The sequence below is a fragment of the Myodes glareolus genome, chromosome X (assembly GCF_982192425.1).
Source record: "Myodes glareolus chromosome X, mMyoGla1.1, whole genome shotgun sequence".
NCBI lineage: Eukaryota > Metazoa > Chordata > Mammalia > Rodentia > Cricetidae > Myodes > Myodes glareolus.
Window position 1 is genome coordinate 71,350,131 of NC_142053.1, and position 22,423 is coordinate 71,372,553.

Below are 22,423 nucleotides of genomic sequence, written 5' to 3' on the forward strand. Positions count from 1 at the left end.
AATATGAAATAACAGCAAGTTATTTTAAAAACATTTTAAAGGTTAATTTTGAGGTGGTTTGTATAGATCTTCCTTCCAAAACAATTCTGATTACTTGTAAGGACTGTTGTGTCTTGTCATTTCTAATGTGCCTCCCCCTGTCACATAGGAGATTTCTTAGATGACTATGTACCAAACATTTAAAATTTTATTTAGCAATATAATGTAGTTCATAAAAGTTTGACTCTGATGTGAATCCCTCTATATTCAGATTCCAGCTCTATCTTTAATACTTATTTAACTGTGGGAACTTTTTCAATGTCTCTACATCTGTGCCTCAATTTCTTACCAGTAAATCCTTACAGAGTTGTACGAGTGTAGCAATTTATGTAACGTTTGTTGAATGTGATCCAGTACACAATGACTAGTAAATTATTAGCTTTTGTTATTTATCAGAGAAAAAGATGGCTACCCAGATGAAAGACATTATCACATTTCTCTCTGAAATAGTGGTCCCAAGGTCCATATACAAATAAAGAAGACACCCTTTTTGGAAGGAGTCCTTAGATAGTATTTTGCAGTTGAGTTGTGCTGGAGTAATTCGCAAGGCATTACCTGGTTGATAAAATATCATTATGATTTGATTCGCAAGTGGTTGTAAATAAGCGCTGAACACATTTAAATTTCAGTTTGTCTCAGAAGGAATCTTAAAGGTTTACAGTTCTTTTAACAATTGGAGATTAAAGATAGAGTGGAACTCTGTGTTTACTAAGACACAAAAATTGTCAGGGCATTCCTTTGTAAAAATTCAAACCAATAAAAGGAAAAAGCAAAACGCAAAGCATTTTCCTGAGCCATTCCCACCCCACCCCTTTAATTTCTAGACAGAAATTCAATAATTTGGATACAATTTTGTCAATATCATTCAAAACACAGACTATGACTGGAGCCAGATAAACAGGTTCACAAATTAGAGAAATTTTTCTCGGCGTTCCCATGGCAATCTGCATTATCCACATTATCATCACCAGGAGTTTGTGAAGAACGCAAACTTATCTCTGAAAGTTAGTTTGTCCCTAGGCTAATACCCTTTAATTTGGACTGAGATACTGGAACGAGTCCTAAGACTGAAACCACCTTTGCTAAGTTTACAAGCCATGGGAAAGTAGCTTTGTTTTCTCAAACAAGTCTGGACACTGGTGTCTTTGTCTTCAGATTTCCAATCCTACGAACTCCAGCCCTGAACTCTGTCTCTGCCTTTTTCTAGACTCCTTTACCTACTGGGAAGCCTTGTTGCTATCTCTGTGGCAAGGCAGGGCCTCTCCTGGCACGCAAACCTGCCAGGTGAATCCGCCCCTCAGGGGCGTGTCAGTACCATTTCCTGGAGCAATCTCCCAGGGTGGCTCCACTTTTCATTTGAGCTCAAATCCTTAACTGTCTACTCTGCAGCTGCCAGACCTGCTCCTGCTACTGCTCAGGTAACTCATCTCTTCCTGGCACCACCGGGGATAAAAGGTGGTTGATAAAGGCCCTCTTTGCGTGTCCCTGCTTGCCGGCCTGCCCTGTTATCATTTTTCTCTGTTTATTCCTTAGGGAGAGCACCCGGGGAAACCCTTTCTGACCACTGAGAAGATGATGAGCTCAAGCTATTGGAGTGAGAGCAGCAGCGGCAGCTGTGGGACCCAGCAGCCCACAGAGGTGCTGCAGTACCAGCCTCAGCATTACCACTGTTACCACCAGTCAAGTCAAGGCCAGCAGCCTCCAGAAAAAAGTGTTGTGTATGAGCGAGTGAGGACCTACAGTGGGCCTATGAACAAGGTGGTGCAGGCCTTGGACCCCCTCGGCTCACGGGAAGTGCTCTCCCCGCTCAAAACTGCCTCCTCCTACCAAAATTTGGTTTGGAGTGACCATTCTCAGGTAATAAAAGATAGCTTTTCCAGGTTATTGGGGGACAAGAAACACATCTTAAACCTCACTTCTCTTTCTTTTTCATTTGCTGTAGTCTACAGGACAGCTCTTGGTGGATTGCAGTTATGTATGTTTTGGACAGTCTCCCAAATTCTGTCTCTTAGCTGTATTTTTTCATTTACCAGTGCCTGTGGTTAGTTGGTTGCCATTCCAATGATTTACATAACCTAACCAGAGCATAGGAAGCCACATTTTTAAAATTGAAGTTGATTGAAAGATGTGTTCTAAGCGGCAAACCATTTTGCCTGTAACGACAAAAGTAGTCATCAACTTAAATGCAAAAAGGTTTATTTTTAGAACAGTTCCCCACTGATTCGCTTCATATCAGGAGCAAACAGGTGTTTTGTGCCAAGTAGAATGATATAGAGACAATGGCATATATGGAGTGACGTGTAGTTATTTGTGTTCAGCTAATAGTATGCTGATCCTGGCTAAGTGACAGGTGCATATGTCTTAGAATTTTCTTATGTGTCAAAATGACACATTGATTCTTATACGTACCAGCTGAATAATTTGTGGAATGTTGGTAGGAGACAGGTTATAGGATTTGAAAAGCAAGAAAAAGGTAAATGAGTATTATATGAAAGCTACAAAAGACGGATCTCTAAGACACTCTTGAGAACATAATAATTTCTAAGATTTTTATTTGTTTTGCTTTTAAAATCAATATCTGTGCTAATAGTCAGACAAGCACATGAAAAATAATGTGGAAAGATGATATAAAAGGACAGGTTAATTTCCATTTTGATTCTTTAACTCTATCTTTATATAAAATGTACATATTTTAAGCTTTCTGTGAGATTCTATCCAAACTGAAATTGTATTTACAAAGTATACTATGAAGACCTCATAAAATGATTACTGGGATCTTATTCTACCTTACATTACTATACCAACTGGATACAGATCACTTTTGGAAAGCCCATAATTCAAGTACACTATGAAGCAATATTATTAAAATGTACAATGGAACTTAAAAAAGATTTCCTCAAAGATACAGGTTGCTTCCAAATCATAGGCACAACAATTTTACTATTGTTTTATTCAACACTTAGCATAATTTCAGGGAAAAATACACAGCAAATCTAGGATTTAATACCAATAATTTCCTTTTTCTTTTTATTAAAGATAATTTTTTCCATAGAATATGTTCTGTTTAGTGCTCCTCCAAGATCCTCCCATCCAAATTCACACCCTTTCTGTCTGTAGGAAGGAAAAGCTGTCATCTGTATTGAGTTCAAGGTGTAGAAAATTATGAAAGTTAAAAAAAAATCTTAGGTTGTATAAGTGATCATAGTGATGCAAACTCACATTCCAATATGCAACATTAGCATGTTAATGAGCAAGAAATTTGGTGGCATCTTAGCTCCTTAATACCTCCAAAAGGATGAAGGTTGAAAACAGCAATTACTATTATCCTAGGAATGCTGAGGTCATCCTACTTCTCAGTTTTTTCAGCCCTCAGCCTTTTTACATGCTAGTAAAAGAATAATAGATACACACTTAAGAGCAAAATATTAAAAAATAATAAATATTGAGTATAGGACAATTTTGAGAATTGTGTTTTATTGTTTGTTCCTTGTTTCAACTTTCCTTTTTAATAATAATGTCATGTCCAAACTAAAATGCTTAAGCTTTTTATAAAACTTTCCATCTTTTATATGGAATTTGCCAAATTAATCCCTCTAAGACTATTTCCATCCTGAAACTTAGTTCTTTGTAGAAAAATAATAGTACAGATCCTTAGGGGCAGAAAGTGTAACCTTAGTAGCTGAGATAGGAGACAGGAATGGATTTCACTGTGATATCTGAGTTATTTATCACTAAAGAGAAATAAAAGTATGGGTGAGTGATGAGGAGGGAAATGAGATTCAAGCTATGTGGTAGAAAGGAAGAAGATTCCCTTGGTAGAGAAGAGAAATTTTGACTATAAAATTTCAGATTGACTTGGATATGAAGTCCAATAAAAGGGACTACAACAAATCAGCTTTTTAGGATAGTTACCACAATGATAATGATTAGAAAGCCCTTCTATTCAGTTCTCCTGTTTTCCTGTTTGTTGGTGGGATAATATTGTGGCATTATGTAAAGTATTCCTAGATGTGATCTGAAATTGCCTTCGTGCTGACAAAATGTCTACACTATAATGATAACTTTATTATATTCCATCTAAGCACTGGGAAGTAAATATTGTTCAAAACTCCTTTTACAGTTTTAATAAAATTTCTCTTTAAGATGCCATATTTCAGATGAGTTGATATGTGGCAATTATGCAATGTCAGTCAAAGTGAAGCCCCGATAATGAGGATTAACACTCAATTTCTGGCCACGATGAATTCAATTAAGCTTTTGCTTTATCTTGGTGAATATATGATATTTAGAGAACTCAGATTTTAAAATAGTTTTTCCAGTAGTAAAATATTTACTTTGAGAAACAATTTATGCCGCATTGCTTTGTTTCATGAATTTTAATCTTAATTTTATACTTAACTAAATGTCATTTACAAATATCTAACATTTTCTATCCATGGTGTTTTAGAACATATTTAGTTATTTCTTTTTTTAAACTACTGTGCTCTTGTGTACTAAAAATACGTTTATGGATATAAACATTTATATTTCTGTCTATATGATACATAATATTGCTTTCATTTCTTTTCTATAATTGATGAGACATACTTATGGCTCTCTTGTTATTATTTTGTCTGATTAATAGGTTATTTCTCAAATAAAATTAAGTGTAGATACCAGTTGCTACTAAGTTATCTGAATTAATAGTAGAATTTAAATTATTAGGTTTGCCCTCAGGAACAAAAATAATCATACAAAGTCAGAAACACTTTTAAGCCCAATATGGTCTTACAAATAAATGAATAATGTTTTAGAAGCCACTTAAAGCCAAAGAAAACAATAACAACAAAACCCTCTATAATTCAATCCTTAACGCTTAAATATTAAACCACCAAAATTAACTCAAAATGGCATACTGTCTTAAATGAACAACACTGATGTGAATTATTCATTGGACTTATATTTTTTCCTTTGGCTAATTTAAGTATTCATGAAGGTCAAGATATTTTCCATGAATACTGAGAAACTGTTTTGAGAAAGAAAAATGGATCAAAATTAAATATTTTAAATTCCAGTCATTCAGTGAACAGATGCTTCTTAAGTGCCTATTTTACAGAAAATTGTGTGATCTGAATAAATACCATTTGCTTGTCACAGGAAAGTCCACTTTGGGGGCAAACACACAGTCTGGGCTGTAGGTGGCACAAGCCGATGTACAATTTAAAATATTTGTTTATATGTTGCCATGAGGATTTTATTAAATAAAATGTTTGGTTTTAATGTATGGGCTAATTTGCCATTCTTTTTCATTTAAAAACTTGTAACAAAGAATCTGGCCTCAGAGAGCAGCCTAGAGGTAAATGTGAATTTGGAAATGACCTTCACTGCCAGTTCACCTTGGTCTGTCTGTGTTACTATTTTCCTTTGTCTTTGTTTGCAAAGGCTGTGAATGACTTCCCTACTGTGTTAAAATTTCTATTTACTACCAGATTTTTTTTTTTCTGTTCTGGGTGGAGAGGTGTGTTGCTTTGAGAAATTGTTGTTCAAGGGTGTGGTCAGTAAAGAGAATGATTGTTCAGGGAAGTAGGTTGCCTGAATAACGAATGAGGTCATGGGATAAAGGGGCTGGTGTTTTCAGAGTTGGTCATCCCCTTTATGCTCACAATTAAATGAAGCTTTAGAATTTGTTAGCGCAAGTAATTGCTGGGTGAAAATGTTCATGGCAATTGTCTCCTGTTAAAGCAAGTCTGATAAATTTCTGGGCCAGCTTTCAGCCAGTGACATTTACAAGCCGTCCTGGTGCCGCAGTAATGGGCAGGGAATGTAGCCAGTGGAAGAAGAGCAAAGCATTTTATCAACCGATCTTCGCAACTTATGGTGAAACTACTGGGAGATTTGTCATGCTCTTAAGCTTCGTATAAAAACTAAAGCGTTTCTAAATAAATAGATTGAAATGGACTCTGCATCAGCAGCTATCCCAGTAGAATGTCTTCTTTACATTTGTAGGAGCATATATCCTAGTAATAGCTAAAGACAGAAAGCAAGCACTGAAAAGAACTATATATTCTGTTTTTGTTCCCTTTCATTTAATAGTACTTTTTAAAAAGACCGAGGGAATAAGAATAAGGAATAACTATCTTAAGTGAGGAATTTGGGCTTGAAAGAAGAAAAAAGTGGAGCTACTTTTTCTTTGCTTTACATTACAACACAATCATAGACTTTTATTCTAAGTAAATGAAGTGTTTGTCTCATCAGGATGGGGAAAATGGTGCTTATAATTTACATGTTTCTTGTATAAAACATTGAATAACATCTCAACAATAACCTAAGGCAGGTGTTTGACGATGTTACTGACTTTGAAAGGTTCTAACAAAAGCATTTTTCACACTATTCAGGAACATTATTCAAATGCCAGTGTGCCTTGGGAAATTCTGTCAGGATAAATGTCAGGTAGATTTAAATATATTACGGTTTCAGATTCTGTGTTTTTATGGGGTGTGGATTTTTTGTGTGTATTTCTAATGCTTTTTCTTTTTATTCTCGTTTATTATTATTTTTAATTATTGTTTTATGTTTTATTAAGAGAAAAAAGGGACTGGAATTAATTGGATGGGGAGTTGGGGAGATTTGGGGAATGGGTGAAGAAGGGAAAATTGTGGTCAGAAAATATTGTATGAAAAAAATTATTTTCAATTTAAAAGGAGCTATAAAAATACAAAAAAAAAAGAGTCAGGCAGTAGGGATGCATGCTTTTAATCCTAGCATTTGGGAGGCATACAGGTGAATCTCTGAGTTTGAAGTCAGCGTTGTCTACAGAGTGAGTTCAAGGATAACCAGGGATACACAGGGAAACCCTGTCTAGAAAAACCAAAAAAGTTTAAAAAATACTGTTCATTTGAAACTTCTGAGCCTAGACCTAACTCAGTATTAATACTTTCAGTGTTTCTTATAAGTATTGGGACTAACAGGAAGATCCATAATGCTCCCATGATCTTTGTTGGAAAGCATTATATATTAGTCTTTAAGTAAAGACTTAAAGTTCAAGTTAAATAATCATGAAGAAGTTTCATGTTCATTGCAATATACTTTCAAATATATACAGAAAAAAAATCTTCCAGTGTGGATATAATGTTCTCTACTATCTAATTCATTTATTTATTCTTTGTTACTTGAATATATTGAACACTTTGACCAGAGCCACCAAGAGATAGGTGAAAGCCAGTAAAAGATACTTGAGAGGTTCAGATTCTGCAGCCCAAAAAGCAGTTACAGAAAAAATGCCCACAAAATTGCTCTCTGTGGAAAGTCCTAGTGATTGCTGTAGGTACTAAACATTCAGGATCTAAATGTTCAGGTACTAAATGTTCAAGTGGATTCTGATAGAACAGAACTCTGAAACAATGTACTTTAGATTTTAAGCTTGAGTTCAATTCCTGGTACAGAAACTCATTAGCAGTATATGCCATTTCCCTCATCTATAAAGTGGGGAAATCACAACAAGGAATGCATAAGATTATTATGACAGTCAAATGGGATTATATATAGTGGAAAACACCAGGTTAAGTGTTAAGTATTGTATTACTTTGAATAAATTACTTGACTTGTTAGAATCTATGTTTGCTTAGTTGGAAAGGAAAAATAATGTCTTTCTTCAGAACGTCAGAGATTACTGAATGAGGTAAATGTGAAGATATCCAGTACAATCTTAGAGATAGTTAGCACTTAATTTATTTGATTCTTTAAAAGTATGGTCAACGAAACCCCTTTGTGGCACAAGCAAGGAAATAAACTCAATAACCTCACTACTCTGTAGACATTCATTTAACATTAGAACGTTAGGTAGATTCTTGTGCTTGAAAAGCTTAATAGGGCATGGCCAATCAGGAAAGAAAAGGGAGAAAAGTATTAAAGCAGTTTTACAAAGTGTATAGTATATGATCAGAAGACTTAAATAGAAACTTGTATTTATAGTGCTTAATGACACAAATATTCTTTAGAGAACATAATTTGGAACTCTTCATGCTCTTAGTTGTTATCTTGAAACTCAATATTTGAGATGAGACTTTAATTTTTTTTTCTTTTTACACCAAGCATTAAAATCTCCTAATGTTTTCCTTAGAAATGTACTCTTAAAAATTGTAATGGGGATGCTGAAGTTTAGCTCTTCACAGTTGATGGCTTCTTGTGGGGGTGGGGGTGGGAAAGGGCTCAGGTTTCTTTAAGCTACTGGGCACTGGGAGTTTGATCATGCTCCAGTATTGGAGGAGACAAGCTTACCAGAGTAGGGGCATGGGGATTAGAAAAATAGTCAAGAGAACGAAGAAACGAGTGAAAATAATAAAACAGAAAACATAGGATAGTACCAGGAGGGAGTTCCAGTGAATACTGAAATTTCCTGTGGTTAATTTTCCATACATTTTTATACCCCAATACAACAGGGCGAAGAAGACAAAAGACTGCTTTACCATGATACAAAGGACACAAAGGACAACTAGAACAGTTACTTGCTTCAATACTTTGAGCCATTAAGCCATTAATCCATGAGAAAAGCATTTTGTTGTTTAGGCAGTGAACCTACCCTAGACCAAATATTCTAAAAGCAGACACTCCCAAGGTCAAACCTCCCATTTCAAAGAAGGAGAAGAAGTATACTTGAATATCCTGACTATTGGTGAGGGTACAGTGGACCTACCTGTATGGGCCATCTTAACGTCAAAAAGACCAAGTAACCACACCCTAGGTGAGGATGTGCAGCCACACTTGTTGTCAGCAACTTTGAACAAGCTAAAACTCTCTGACCTTCAGAAAAGGTGGAAATAGGCTCACAGTTTTGGGCCTGCACACTCCAGTGAGTATATGAGCAACACAAATTGAACTAGGTGTATTTTTCCTTCTTTTTGGGAGGATAGGGCACAGAGGTAAGGGAGTGGACCTGGAAGAACTAACTGAAAAGTAAATGTGATCAGGGTACACTGTGTGAAATTCTCAAATAATCAATAAAAATATTATTTTGGAAGAAAACAAACAAAAGAAATGTACTTCCAGTACAGAAGCCATAGCCACATATTGCTATTAACTTTCATATTTCAATTAGTTAAAACCTAATTCAGTTCTTCAGTTACACTACTATCATTTTAAGCATTTAATACCTGAATGTGGCTACTGATTTGTGCACTAAGCAGTGCAGATAGAGAAAATGCCCATCTACCAGTGTATATCTATAAACTCAAGCCATTCATTATCTAAATTAAGAAATATCTCTAAAGACCATTGAATTTAAATGAGTATTTGAAGGTAAAAATGTATGATCCATGTGCTGCTAATATGTTTGATTAGTGATGATGGATATATATATATATATATATATATATATATATATATATATATGAAAGAAATAATGAAGTTATAGCCTTTCAGAGTGTGAGTTTACAGTAACTATTTCAAAAGTAAAACCAAAGCAAAAACTTTAGAGACCTGAACAAAATGCATATATTTGTAAACATGTATCTTTTGATTTTTTTCTTTTCAAAATCCCATTGTTTCATAGAGAAAATTGTTAGGAATAGAAGAAAGATGAAAAGTGATTCCTATTAATCATAGTGCATTTTTCTTTCTGTTTCATTTGAAAGAAGTTGGACAGTCTCACTATGATAGCCAGGATGGCCTGAAACTCTCAATTTCATGTGATCCTCTTGCCTCGGTCTACCAAGTATTTAGGCCTACAAATACATATCACTCTACCCAGACTTTTTTTTTCTTTTTGTACACATGATTTGGATTTTATATCCTCTCTGGAATTGTCTCTTAACTTTTACTCTACAGAACTGTTTTATGAACTTTTGTAAATGAAGTTCTATATCATTCCCATTTTTACAGTCTAGGTTCATGAATTACAGAGATGTAATATAATCTTTGGAATTCCATACAGCTAAAACTGGGCTTTAAACCTAGCAGTTAGTTACAGGACTATACCTATAACCATTATGCAATATTTTATATTCTTGGCATAGGCATTTGACTTATTTACATTACAAAGTCTGTCCTATCTGATTCATTGTTGCATTTCATCATTATTTTCTTTAACATGTACCCATTATTAACCACCTGATATAATGTAGATATATAAATAAATATATAAGCTATATAAATAATTTATATTTATAAATATAAATAAATATATAAGCTATATAAATAATTTATATATAGCATAAATAAATAAGATAGGATGGACATGGTATAATCTCATCATTCAGGAGGCTGAGCTAGTGGGATCATAATGAATTTGAGACCAACCTTAGTTATGTAGTGAATTTGAGGTCATCATAAACTTCCTAAGACTATGTAACACTAATACCATTCTGTCTGAAATACGTTTTTTCTCAGGATCAAAAATTTTTGTTGTCATTCAGAATTAATTTTTAAATTATTTTCCATGAATTTTACTGATTGTGTTATCAAAACATATGATGACATAAGAAATTTATTAATTTTTAGTTATTTCAAATGTCCAAATGCCTTGGAGGTAACTTTAGTGGAAATATTGAAAGAATAAAATCTCTCTTTACCTTGATATGGAATGTATGGTCTTAATGACACAAAATGTCCTTGGTGATGTGAAGACCATTTTGGGACTTCCAATTCTGCTTTTGAATCTGCCCCCCATTTATTACATCTTTCCATCTCCTGTTCCAGATATGCATACTGCTGTTTCCTAAACACATTCAGTTTGGCACTCTCCCCACTTCCCTGCCACCCTTGTTATTTCCATTCCAGGTTCTGTAAATAGCCAATCCTGACTAAGATATATGTTGATCATACTTATTCCTCAGAATGCATTTGAAAAGTCATCTTTAAGGTTTTTCTTACCCTACAGCTTTTCATCTACAACTACCCTAGATGTGGTCTACTTTTATAACTGATATTAGCTTGCATTAACTAGAGGGTGACACATAAAATACTACCTTGGTCTGTCCTTCCACCCAGACTTTACACCTCTTAAAGGTTGGCACATTATTTGTAAAATCAAGACTCAAAGGCAAATCAAAATAAATGTTGGGGAAATAGAATATGTAAGCATTTTCTTTCTCTTTATTCTGCTTTTCTGCTCCTTCCCGTACCCCTTTCCTATTTCATACCTCTGGTTTTTCTTCCTTTTCTATGACTATGGCTTCTCCAAATTCCTGAATATGGCATTTGTAAAAGCATAGTTATTAACTGGAACTATTTCAGACTGTTATTATTCCACAGCCTCTCTTTGAAATTAAACTAGAAAGGCACACATAGCTTCTTTAAAAAAATTGAACAGCACATCACCTTAATAGACATAAGGAAGTCACTCAATGAGCCAGTTAGTTTTGTTTTCCAGATCATAGGTCTTATTAAGCATCTGAAATTGACTTGTTTATATTTGGTCTGTTATTTTGATGGATAAATATTTGTCACAATTGTTATGGCATATGATGTTAAAGGGCAGGTATTTTGATTGGTCCTCATATCAGTTCCTTGAGCTATTTTTGCTTATAGCTGTTAATTAGTTTGCTTTTAGATATATTCATGTACTTGCCCTGCTGATGAAATTCTGTCAAAATGAAGTTCTTTTGTTTATTAAATTTCATTCTCTAACCCTCTAATGGTTTGACACATTACTTATGTGCCCAAAGATTCTCTTGTGAGGACTATTATAACTCTTCAGTACTCATTCTCATACCAAGCTTTATTTGGAACTTTCTAAGGAAAGATGTTTGCCTCAAACATAGCATTTACTTACCCACTTATATTCTTACATGAACTTTAGCTTGGGTGTTATTATGGCTTGATTATAAAATGGCACTCAGAGGCTCATGTTTTAAACATCTATGCCTGAGTTGGTAGCACTGTTTTTGGAGAATCTATAAATTTTCGGGGAACTGTGGCCTCCCTAAAAGAGTAAGTCCCCCTTTGTGTAGGTTCTTCAGTATATATTGTCTCTGGCCAGTTCCTGGATCACTCTCTTTGTTTCTTGAACTACTATGATGTGATCAGCTCTTCTCCAACACAGGCTCCTGACACATGTTCTTAATCATATGGGACCAAGCATTTATGAGCTTTCCCTTAGCCCATTTTTTTACTCAATCAAAACTATAGAAAAGTTATTAGATCCAATGTAGATATTCCAATACAAAATTATTTTAAATTACTCCCCAAATCAATACACCTAAATTTTTTTTCTAAAAGACTTCTCAAGGACTCTGCAAATACTTCATGTCATTCCTCTCCCCATAAAAATTTCAGTGAGATTCAGTCTATAAATGTCTTTATTTGACTTTTAGATCTGCGTGTGATCTGCTTCCTATGGACATTATTTTGTTGAAGTCTTACTCAACCAAATATAAACCTCTGTTCTCAAAATAAGCCCCCAATGTTTACGCTTCTCACCAATCTGCACATGACAAAATTGTAGCAAGACTTATTACCCTCCTCTATATTTCTTTGTAATCCAGTCTTTGGTTATCTAAGTTTAACTTTACCTTTTACCACTTGAAGTTCCTATAGTTAACTCCTTATAGTTCTTGCTTCACTTTTATTTGTAAATTTTTATCTGCTAACTGATTATAACTTTGGTAAGAGTTGAGATTATAATCTGTTAAATCTTCTATCTCTCTACCCTGCTATATAACAAGTAATATCCATTGCACATAGAAAGAGGGCTGGAAATACAGCTAGGTTGCTAGAGTGCTTGCCTAAAATACATGAATCCCTGTGTGTGATCTCCAGTACCCACATAAACTGAATATGGTCATACATGTCTGGGTTAAAAGCATTTGGGGATCAGAAGTTCAGAGTTATTTTGGCATATATAGAAATTCAAGACTAGCTGTGGTTATACAAGACTTAGTTTTCAGAGAAAATAAAAAAACAAATTAAAAAAATCCAGTGTTCCAACCATCAAAGATAACTTCCCCAAGTTAACATGGCTAGTTCAATGAATTATGCATCACTGAATTTAGAAATCTACTTCAAATATTTCCATTATATCAACTATCTATTTTAGTTCATTCTAATTAGATAATAAAGTGTCTCACTTTAAACATGTTTGTACTTTTATTATAATAAGCCATTTGGTGATAATGCTATTTTTATCACCCTAGAATAGCATAAAAACTTATTAGAAGACAAAAATAGCATTCGTTCTGATTTTTAATTCCATTCTCCAAACAATTCTTAAATTAAGAACATAGAGTATGCTTTATAGGTTTTTTATGTCTACATGAGAATAACAGTTTTCCAACCTCTGACTTTCTTCCTTCCCTGCACTGTGATTCTGAAAAGCACTGTTATTAGAGTAAATAACTGAGGAACTTGGCCCATTACACTTCAACTGATTTAACTCTGAAGAAACATAGCTATTTTAACAGTTGAAAATGGATACATTTTTTGTGAATAGTGAATTCCCTACTGGAAACCAAAGTTTCTAGCTCTGATAAAGTGTGTGCTAAGATGTAGAAAATTATCTTGAGTGGTGTGGTAAAATTCCCACAAAAAGTCAACTGATTTCAATCCACTCTGATTTTAAAATTGCCAAGGCCATGTCTACTTCATAAAAAAGTAAATGAGGAAGAGAAGGAGCAGCACTGTTACAACTTTGTCAAAGCTGAAAATCATTACTGGAGACAGCACAGGACAAACAGACCTGGATTTTCTACCAATCTCACCTGTGTAATTATGAACATTGATTTCTCCAAACTTATGTGTAAAGAAAGTTGACAACAAGGTGATGTTTATCATTTCTGAGCCACCAGGATAGATGACTCAATAATATAGTGTATATTTTATAAGAAAAGTAGAACTATTCTGAAATATTAAAGGGATTAAATGATGTAGGCGGTAAATAGAACTTCAGTGCCTTATTTAATTTAGAGCCCCGAGGCTATACTTTGCAAATATATCATGCAGTCTACAGATACCCTTTATTTAATTTATAACAGCTTAAATTATTTAATCAGGACTGTCTTCTCATGCAATCACTTTTAGATAGGTGTAATATTTTGAAGAACACAAAAGTTGCTTTTGAATTGGGTGTGATAATGCACCCCTGTAATTCAAGGAGACTGTGACTAAAGGCAGGGAAATGATGAGGTCAGCCTGAGGTCCATCCTGAAATGCTGCCACAGAAAACAATCGCCAGGATACAGCTTAGCAGGAAAACCCTTTTTCTAGCATGCACCAAGTCTTCAGTTAATTCTCCAACAGCCAAAAATATAAATGTTACTTTTCACAAGAACTAATTTTAAAGAAGCAAATAAAAATATATTTAGATTCCTAATATAAGATCTAATCATAACTTACCTTCTAAGTAGATTTTTCAATTTATAAAACAAAGTATAATCAAGCAAGTTATAAATATGGTAATGTAGATTGATTAAATGTGTGATTTCTGGAGCCATGCGACTTTTATTGAAATTCTAGTACTTAATATTGCCTGTATGACTTTCACCTATTAAATTGAGCTTCTTTATATAACATTACTTGTGAGTATAATAGGGTCGTTCTGGTACCTTTCTTATGAGGTTGTTTTAAGTACTGACTCAGAAAATGCTATATAAGCTGCTTGAAATAGAAAACTTATAATATGTGTTATCATCATCATCAGTAACATCATCATCAAAGGAAAACAAAAATGACAAGCTTAGAGAATTTTAAATTATTTTGTCGATATGGAACCAATATGGAAAAATAAGTTTAAAAGTGTTAAAAATGATCTTTCTTTGTTTATAGAAATGTCAGAAATAGAGCAGAGAGTATGGAGCTAAATCACATTTACACACAACCTCATGTCATTTCCCACACGAGGAAACTGAAGTTCCTAGAAGAGACAAGAGTTACCCAACATCACACAATGTCCAGACCTATAACACGGTTCAAGCCCAAGTAGCCCAACTCCAAGCCCAGGCACCTTTCTTGTACCATGATAACAAAACACCTCATCTGTGCCTTAATTATCAGGAGTTAATTATCAGGCTGTGGTGCAAAAGGTATGTGAATCAAAATATCACTGCCCATTGAATTTAATGATTTCAATATGAAGGATCTACATATATGCGCACATACATATACGTGTGTGTGTGTGTGTGATTTATACAAAATCAAACACTTAGACGGCTAAAAAGGAAATCTTATTCCTGTGGTGACCTTTAAATTATGACATGCTCTTCATTGATTCATTCACAAACAATTTCTCACTTCGTATGGAACAGGAAATGACTGTTTGCAGGATCAATAAAGGTGTAATTATAATCTAACAACATTTTATGCATGTGACTGTCATGATGAAACCATTTACTTTGTATAATTAATATGCTATTAAAATATATCACTAATCATTTTTTTAAAAAAGAACAGAAGTATTATGTTTATATAGAATAACTCCCCTTTTTTCCCCATGATCTTTTTACCAGATCCATTAGCACATGGTTGTATTTGGGATCATTTTTTTGAAGTGAAGAATATGTACCTTTTTGCTTTACAGTCTGTAACCTTCTGCATTTACCTGAACAATTTTTAGCTTCTAGCAGGAAATGCAGGAACCTATTCAGAGGTGCCTGAAAAATACTGAATCTGTGTTATTGAAGTTGACACAAAAGAAGGGCAAGATGAAAATGTAACAAGTTGAAGACAAAATGATAAAAAAAGTGCCAAAGTGTCTAGAATATTCTCCAGTTTGAGCAAATGTTTTAAAAACACACGTTATACTTCTACTGTAGCTTGGCTTCTGATAAACCTGTCAGTGTTTACCTTGTATACCTATGATGATTTTAATTATCCCTTTCTTAGAAAAGCATTTTCTGTTTGTGGGAAAATATCCTGGAGGCATGTCAATCCATTGCAAATTATAGGGAGGTGTGAGGAGCTTGAGTAATGCTATCAACTGTGCAATCTGGAGATGGGGATGGAGCTTAGTGGTAAGCACTTGGGTAACATGTGAGGTCTCGGGTTGGATCCCCAGTACCTGTACACACTAATGAGGCAATGCATATAAACTAACTTGGGGAGAAAGATAAACAATGATAGCATAGTCAAAAGGGTAATCATTTTTGTCTAATCACTATGAATACCACACCGCTACACTTCTGTGAATGATTTTGAGCAACAGTGCTGAGTTCAGAATTAAAGCTGGGACCAGAACAGATTAAGACGGATGGAGCCAACTTGAAATAATCTAAAAGTAACACTCAAGTTTTCAAAGGTAGTTTCCTCTATTCGCTTGATATTTTTTATTTGTTTTGCCTAACAAGTTTTTGATCTTATTCACATAAGACATATAATGCCATTGTGGTATATATTTGTACGGTTGTCAAAGAAGAAGAAAATAAAAGCTAATGATACAAGACTGGGATGCTATTAAAGTACTCTAGAATTTATTTTATTGTTAGGTTACTTTAAAAAGTTGGCCAAGTAATTCAGCAAATGTGCCCTTTAGAAAGATAGACATCATCAAAGAAAGCTATATGCAGTGCTCTTATTTGTGACTAATAAGATTATTATAAAAATATAAAGGACACATCATCCTTTAAATTGTATGAGCTAATAATCCCAGTGACTGGAGACTTTCAGTTGCTCTGAAACAATTTCTGAATGTCTTGTTTCTCTCTACAGGAGCTCCATTCTCCAACTCTGAAAATCTCTACTTGTGCACCAAGCACTCTACATATAACACAAAATGCCGACCAGGTAAACAAAGTTGTATGCTACATTAGATTTGTTTTTCTCCTTTTTGTGTAAGTCTTGTTCATATGTGTGAACAATCTTTAGATCTTTATAGAACTACACATTCGCAAATGGAAGAGGATATTCTCATATATGAAAATAAGTCCTGCTCAGGAAAAGAATGTGCAGCAAGTGCCATGAATTACATTTTTACTTCCATTACTCTCTTATTCAAACTTTCAGTTTAAGCGTAGTTTAATTTTAGCTGAAAATCTTCTGGTGAGTGTGGATATTTTAAGGGTTCTTGGTTTTAGTACAAATAAAACATCTGCATTTTGGGTTGACTGAGAAACTGCCTTTGCAGGTGGTTATACTTAAAAATTTATATTTGGAGGTATATTTAGAGGTATTTTGTCCTTACAGGACAAAAGATTATGCTCATTATGAGTGTATGATTTCACTGACACACAACCTGTTATTTCCTTTCACCTTTATGGCCTAATAATCCTATTTATTGGATTAGGTTTTAATGTAAGCATTGTATATCTAAATGAGATCTGTAATAAAATAGATTTAGCTAACTGATACATGCAAAAAGTAAAGTCTAAGAAATAAAGCATATTAAAGTTGTAGTCACATGGGAGAGGAGCACACAATTTAGTGTGTAAACAAGAGAGAAGATGCTAATTTAAGTTTCTGGACAACACATAGTATTATGTTGTTAAGCTCTGATTCCTAGTTTGGTTGAATAGTTTGAGGTTTATTAACCACTTTCTTTTCCCTCACATGTTTATTGAGAATTTTGCATATAATGTGTTTTGATCAAATCTGTTTCCTATTCCTTCTCCACTGATTCCTATCCTTCCCTCACAAATACCTTTTTCCCCAGCCTTCATGTGCTTTTATCAATTTTTTAGAGTTCTCTTGGTGCTTACCGCATAGCCTCTGTTGGAGCCTCTGTTAGGGAATGGGAGCTTTTCAGGGACACATCCCTGATAAAATCTTACTCCCCTTCCCCTAGCAGCTATCAGTTCCCAGACGCTCCTTAGGTAGGGGTGGGAGTTCACGATCTCCCTCAACCGTGTTGGTATTTTGACTGGTTTGATCTTGGACAGGTCTTATACATGTAGCCACAGTCACTGTGAGTTAATGTGTGCAATGATTTCAGATCCAGCAAATAAGGTTTTGCTAGGGATGTTCATGATTTCTGGCTCTTACAATCTTCCCAATTTCCCATACTTTCTGCATTATTTTATTCAATTGTATATGTATTTGATTACTTCACTATTAATTTACAGATCTTTTTCTCATTGATGTAAAACAAGCCTCTTATATTAATAATACTGAGCTTTTCTAAAACATTTCCAGTTTTCTTTATTCTAGTGTTTTTTTTTTCTTTTTCTGTCTGTCTTTCTTTCTTCCCTTTTAATTGAACTTCTGAGACAAGTCTAGGTATGTACACCAGGCTAATCTGCAAAGCCAGATACCCTTGTTTCAGCCTCCTAAGTACTTTAATTACAGGCTTGCAGCAATATATACAGGGTTTCTGTCTCTTTTGTCTCTTTTAATATAATCTGTGACTCTCTACTTCCAACACGATGAATATTTTAAGGGGTATGCTACAATGCCCAGATAAAACCAAAATTTTAATTGACTAACATTAAGCAGTATTTTGTTCTAATTCTTCAGGGATGCATATAGCAAAACAAAATACTTTATAAAAAAAAATCTCACCATGTGTATTTTAAAATTTATAGAGAGGCACCTAGTCCCCAAGCTGCTGCTATTGCTTCTGGAGTTGCTATTGGTCATACTTGCATAGCACATTTCTTTGTGGTCTCCAGTGTGCTTTGTGTGGCCACGTGAGCTAGCTTGAACTAGAGAATAACCTTAATTTGGGAAGTGACTCCACATCTGAATTGGCTTTCACTCTCCACAAAGAAATACCAGAGAACTATCTGACCATCGAGCAACCCTTCTCCAGAAAGCAAATCAGACAACAGACCAGGAACTCTCAATTACAAAATGTTAGATCCAGATCTTTTCTCCCTGATCTATGAAACTTTTTTAGATTTTCTCAAAGCTGATATCAGTGGGTAGAATACAAATACCCAAGTCATTGTAAAGGTTGTTCAAAGTCCTTACTCTAAAGCATTTAAATATCCATAAATGACGCATAAATTAGTCACTCTTATTCCCTAACTTGCTGTGGGAGTCTCTGCAAACACTACAGCCAGCAGAATCTCTCAGTGAGTGGAAGAGAAAGTCTGATTAAGCGTTACTCAGTAGGCAGTGCTAGTTCAAACTTCCAAAGTTTGACACTGGGCAGTTTATTTTTAGGCATATGTAAGTATAACTCAACTTGGAAAAATATTTTCTCATGATAATTAACCCAATCCCATGCATACAATAAAGTTTAAGACATGATTGCATTGAAACTCTTGTAAAAATACAGGTGAAAGATATGTTTATATATATTAACTAAGGAAGCAGATTCAAGGTAAACAATGCTCATGATAAGGACTCTGGGAGGAAGGCACTGTAGATTGACTGAGATAAACATCAATCTGGGGGAACTGGTGTTGTCTGGCCATACAGATAGTACAGACGTCATTCGGTGACTAAGCACATCTATTCTCAGCATTCTGGGCAAAACCAAAACAAAACGAAATGAAAACAAGTTATATATCTCCTTTTGAAATGACAACTAGGTATGCTTAAACATTTCTGGTCCCCCTAGTGCTTGTCTGTAAGGACAAGGACCTACATGCTTCTTACAGCTTGCAACCCTGATTGCAGAAGTCTTTGCCCTTGGTGAGGGAAAAGAGTGGGGACTAGGACTGTAAGTAGGAATAATAATTATTTACATACCATATATTAGTTACTTTCCTGTTGCTATGATAAAACACTATGACCAAAAGTGATTAGGGAAGTGTCTGAATTAAGGTCACTATTACTGTGAAAAAGCATCATGATTAAAATTAATTGGGAAGAAAATGGTTTGTTTTTGCTTCCAAATTGCTGTTCATCATTGAAGGAAGTCAGGACAGGAACTCAAACAGGGTAGGAACCTGGTAGTGGGATCTAATACAGAAGCCACGAGGAGTGCTGCTTACTGACTTGCTCAGCTTGCTTTCTTCAAGAACCCAGGATCACAGGCCTAAGGGTGGCCCCAACCACAATGGGCTGCACCCCTCATCAATCACTGATTAGAAAATGTCCTACAGGCTTGCTTACAGCCTGATCTTATGAAGACAATTTCTCAACTGAGGCTCCCTTTTCTAATGACTCTAATTTGTACCAAGTTGACATAAAACTAGCCAGCAAAACTGACCCCTTCCAAATAACTCAAAAAGCAAATAAGTCACAGTTAAGGCACAATCTCTTCCTTTCTTGTCGATCCCCAAGATTAGACATTAATATTGATACTACAATATAAAACATTTTATTAACTTAAAAAGTTCCAAGGTCTTTAAAATTTTAAACACTTACAATTTCAGTCTCTTTAAAATATCCATTGTCTTTTGAACTCCAATATCTCCCAACTGTGGACTCATATAAAATAAAAATACATTAAATACGTTCTTACTTAAAAAGGGAAGAAACAAGGCGTAGTAACAATCTGAAAAAAAACCACAAAAACAAACTCCAACTGTAAATAACGCAGTATCCAATGTCTGGACTCCTCCAAAGGGCTCGGGCCACTTCTCTGGCTCCACCCAGCTTGTCTTCTGGGATCCATCTGGCTACATTTCACTGCTGGGGCTGTTCTTAGTGGTCATCCCATGGTATTGGCATCTCCAAAATGCTGGGGTCTTTTGCTGCACCTAGGCTTCACTTCACCAGTACCCTCTCATAGGCTCTCTTCATGGTGCCAAGCCTCAAACTCTTTGCATGGCCCTTCAGTCCTGGGCTTTCAACTGCCATTGAGGCTGCACCTTCACCAATGGCCTCTCACAATGCCAAAACTCAGGTGCTCTCGGTGACCTCTTCATACTTTCAAAACTAGTACCACCCGCATGACTCTTAGACATTACCAAGCTCAGCTGCCAACCTAGGCCACCTCTAGAACACAGTTTCTGTGCCCTCTCAGGAACCACTTCCTAGAAGACTTCATCTTAGTGATGCTGATCTCTTCTTAATCCCCACAGATTCTTCATCCCAGATGACCAGTAACAATTGTCACAGCAAGGAAAAGGTTTTACTTTAGTAGCTCTGATCTCTTGTTAGTCACAGCCAATTATTCAGCTCCAGCTGATAAGGCACCACAGATCCTTCACACAAATGACCTGATAGAAGCTTTACTTCCCTATGGCACGTCACAAACCGGGGCTTCACCATCTGTACTGCTATCAACATTCGTGTCTTCCAGAAGAGCTCACTGAGCTCTCAACGTTCAATGACTTCTCCAGCCCAAAGTTCCATAGTCTCTCCACAATCCTCCCAAAACAGCATGATCCTGCCTGTCACAGCAGTACCCCACTATCCTGATACCAACTTCTGTCTTAGAGTTGTGATTTTTGGGATGAAACACCACAACCCAAAACAACTTGGGGAGGGCTGGATTTATTTAGCTTATGCTTCCACATCACTGTTCATCACTGGAGGTGGTTAGGACAGGAACTCAGAAAGGGTAGGAATGCGGAGTCAGGAATTAATTCAGAAACCATGGAAGAGTATTGCTTACTGGCTTGTTCTCCATGGCTTGCTTAGCCTGCTTTCTTATAGAACCCAGGACCACTTGCTCAGGGGTCCACCTACAATAAACTGGACTTTTCCATATCAATAACTAATTAACAAAGTCATCTATAGGCCTTCCTGCAGTCTGATTTTATGGAAGCCTTTTCTTAATTAAGACTTCCATCTCTCTAATGACTCTAGCCTGTGTCAAGTTGACTAACACTAGGAAGCACAGGAAGAAAGACTTTATTGGGCTCAAAGTTCCAGAAGTTGAGTCCATAATGGTAGGTGAACCATACCAAGAGGTGGCAGGAGCAGAAAGCTGAGAGATCACATCTTAACCATAAACATGTAACAGAAAATATACTGGAAGTAGTGTGTGTCTATAAACCCACAAAGCCCATCCCCAAGAAGTACTTCCTCCAGAAAGATTCCTCCACCTAAAGATTCCATATTCTACTCAAACAGTACCACCAACTGGCACCAAATGTTCAGCTACCTGACTCCATAGGGGAAACTTATCATTCAAACCACCATTCCCCCAAGATGGGATCCAGAATCAGAACAACACACTTTTGAAAGAAAAGAACAGCCAAAATATGATCCCAGAGACAGTAAGTGTGGCTGCAACTTTCTGGTCTGTCTGTAATGTCACCTACTGTGATGGCAATCCAAAACACACGAAGTCTGGTGGCAATGCAGTCATTGAAATGAAATATGGAACAATAGTGTTCCAAACGATCCATAAATAGAAACTAATTTCAAAGGAGCTGGAGCCCAAGTGTGTTAGATTTAGGAAGCTTCTAACCTTTTGGAAAGGGACACAGATGTGAGTCATGCATGTGCTTGAAAAAAGTTAAGTTCTTAGCAAACTAAGCACACAAGGTGGTCAATGTGCTCCCAGCTGCTCCAGCTCCTTTCCGTGCAGGTAGCCTGTAGCACGAATCTACTAGTGTCTTTGACAATATAAAGCCTGAAAACTTTCTCTGAAGTATGCTATGGCAGGGCTGGGGCAAAAAAAAAGACAATGGAGATATTCAGC

The 22,423-nt window shown here is 35.5% G+C and overlaps 1 protein-coding gene across 2 annotated transcripts in view; it reads left to right on the top strand.

Moving 5' to 3' along the window:
• Positions 1-1,316: 1,316 nt before the first annotated feature.
• The window catches only part of Pof1b (POF1B actin binding protein), a 76,608-nt gene continuing 55,501 nt past the window's right edge, over positions 1,317-22,423 (top strand). For both annotated transcript variants that reach the window (XM_048418046.3, XM_048418045.3), the window contains exons 1-3: positions 1,317-1,457; positions 1,573-1,896; positions 16,651-16,725. In XM_048418046.3, coding sequence (XP_048274003.1) covers positions 1,612-1,896; positions 16,651-16,725 — 360 coding nt within the window. In that variant the 5' untranslated portion in view covers positions 1,317-1,457; positions 1,573-1,611. The remainder of the gene's footprint in view (positions 1,458-1,572; positions 1,897-16,650; positions 16,726-22,423) is intronic.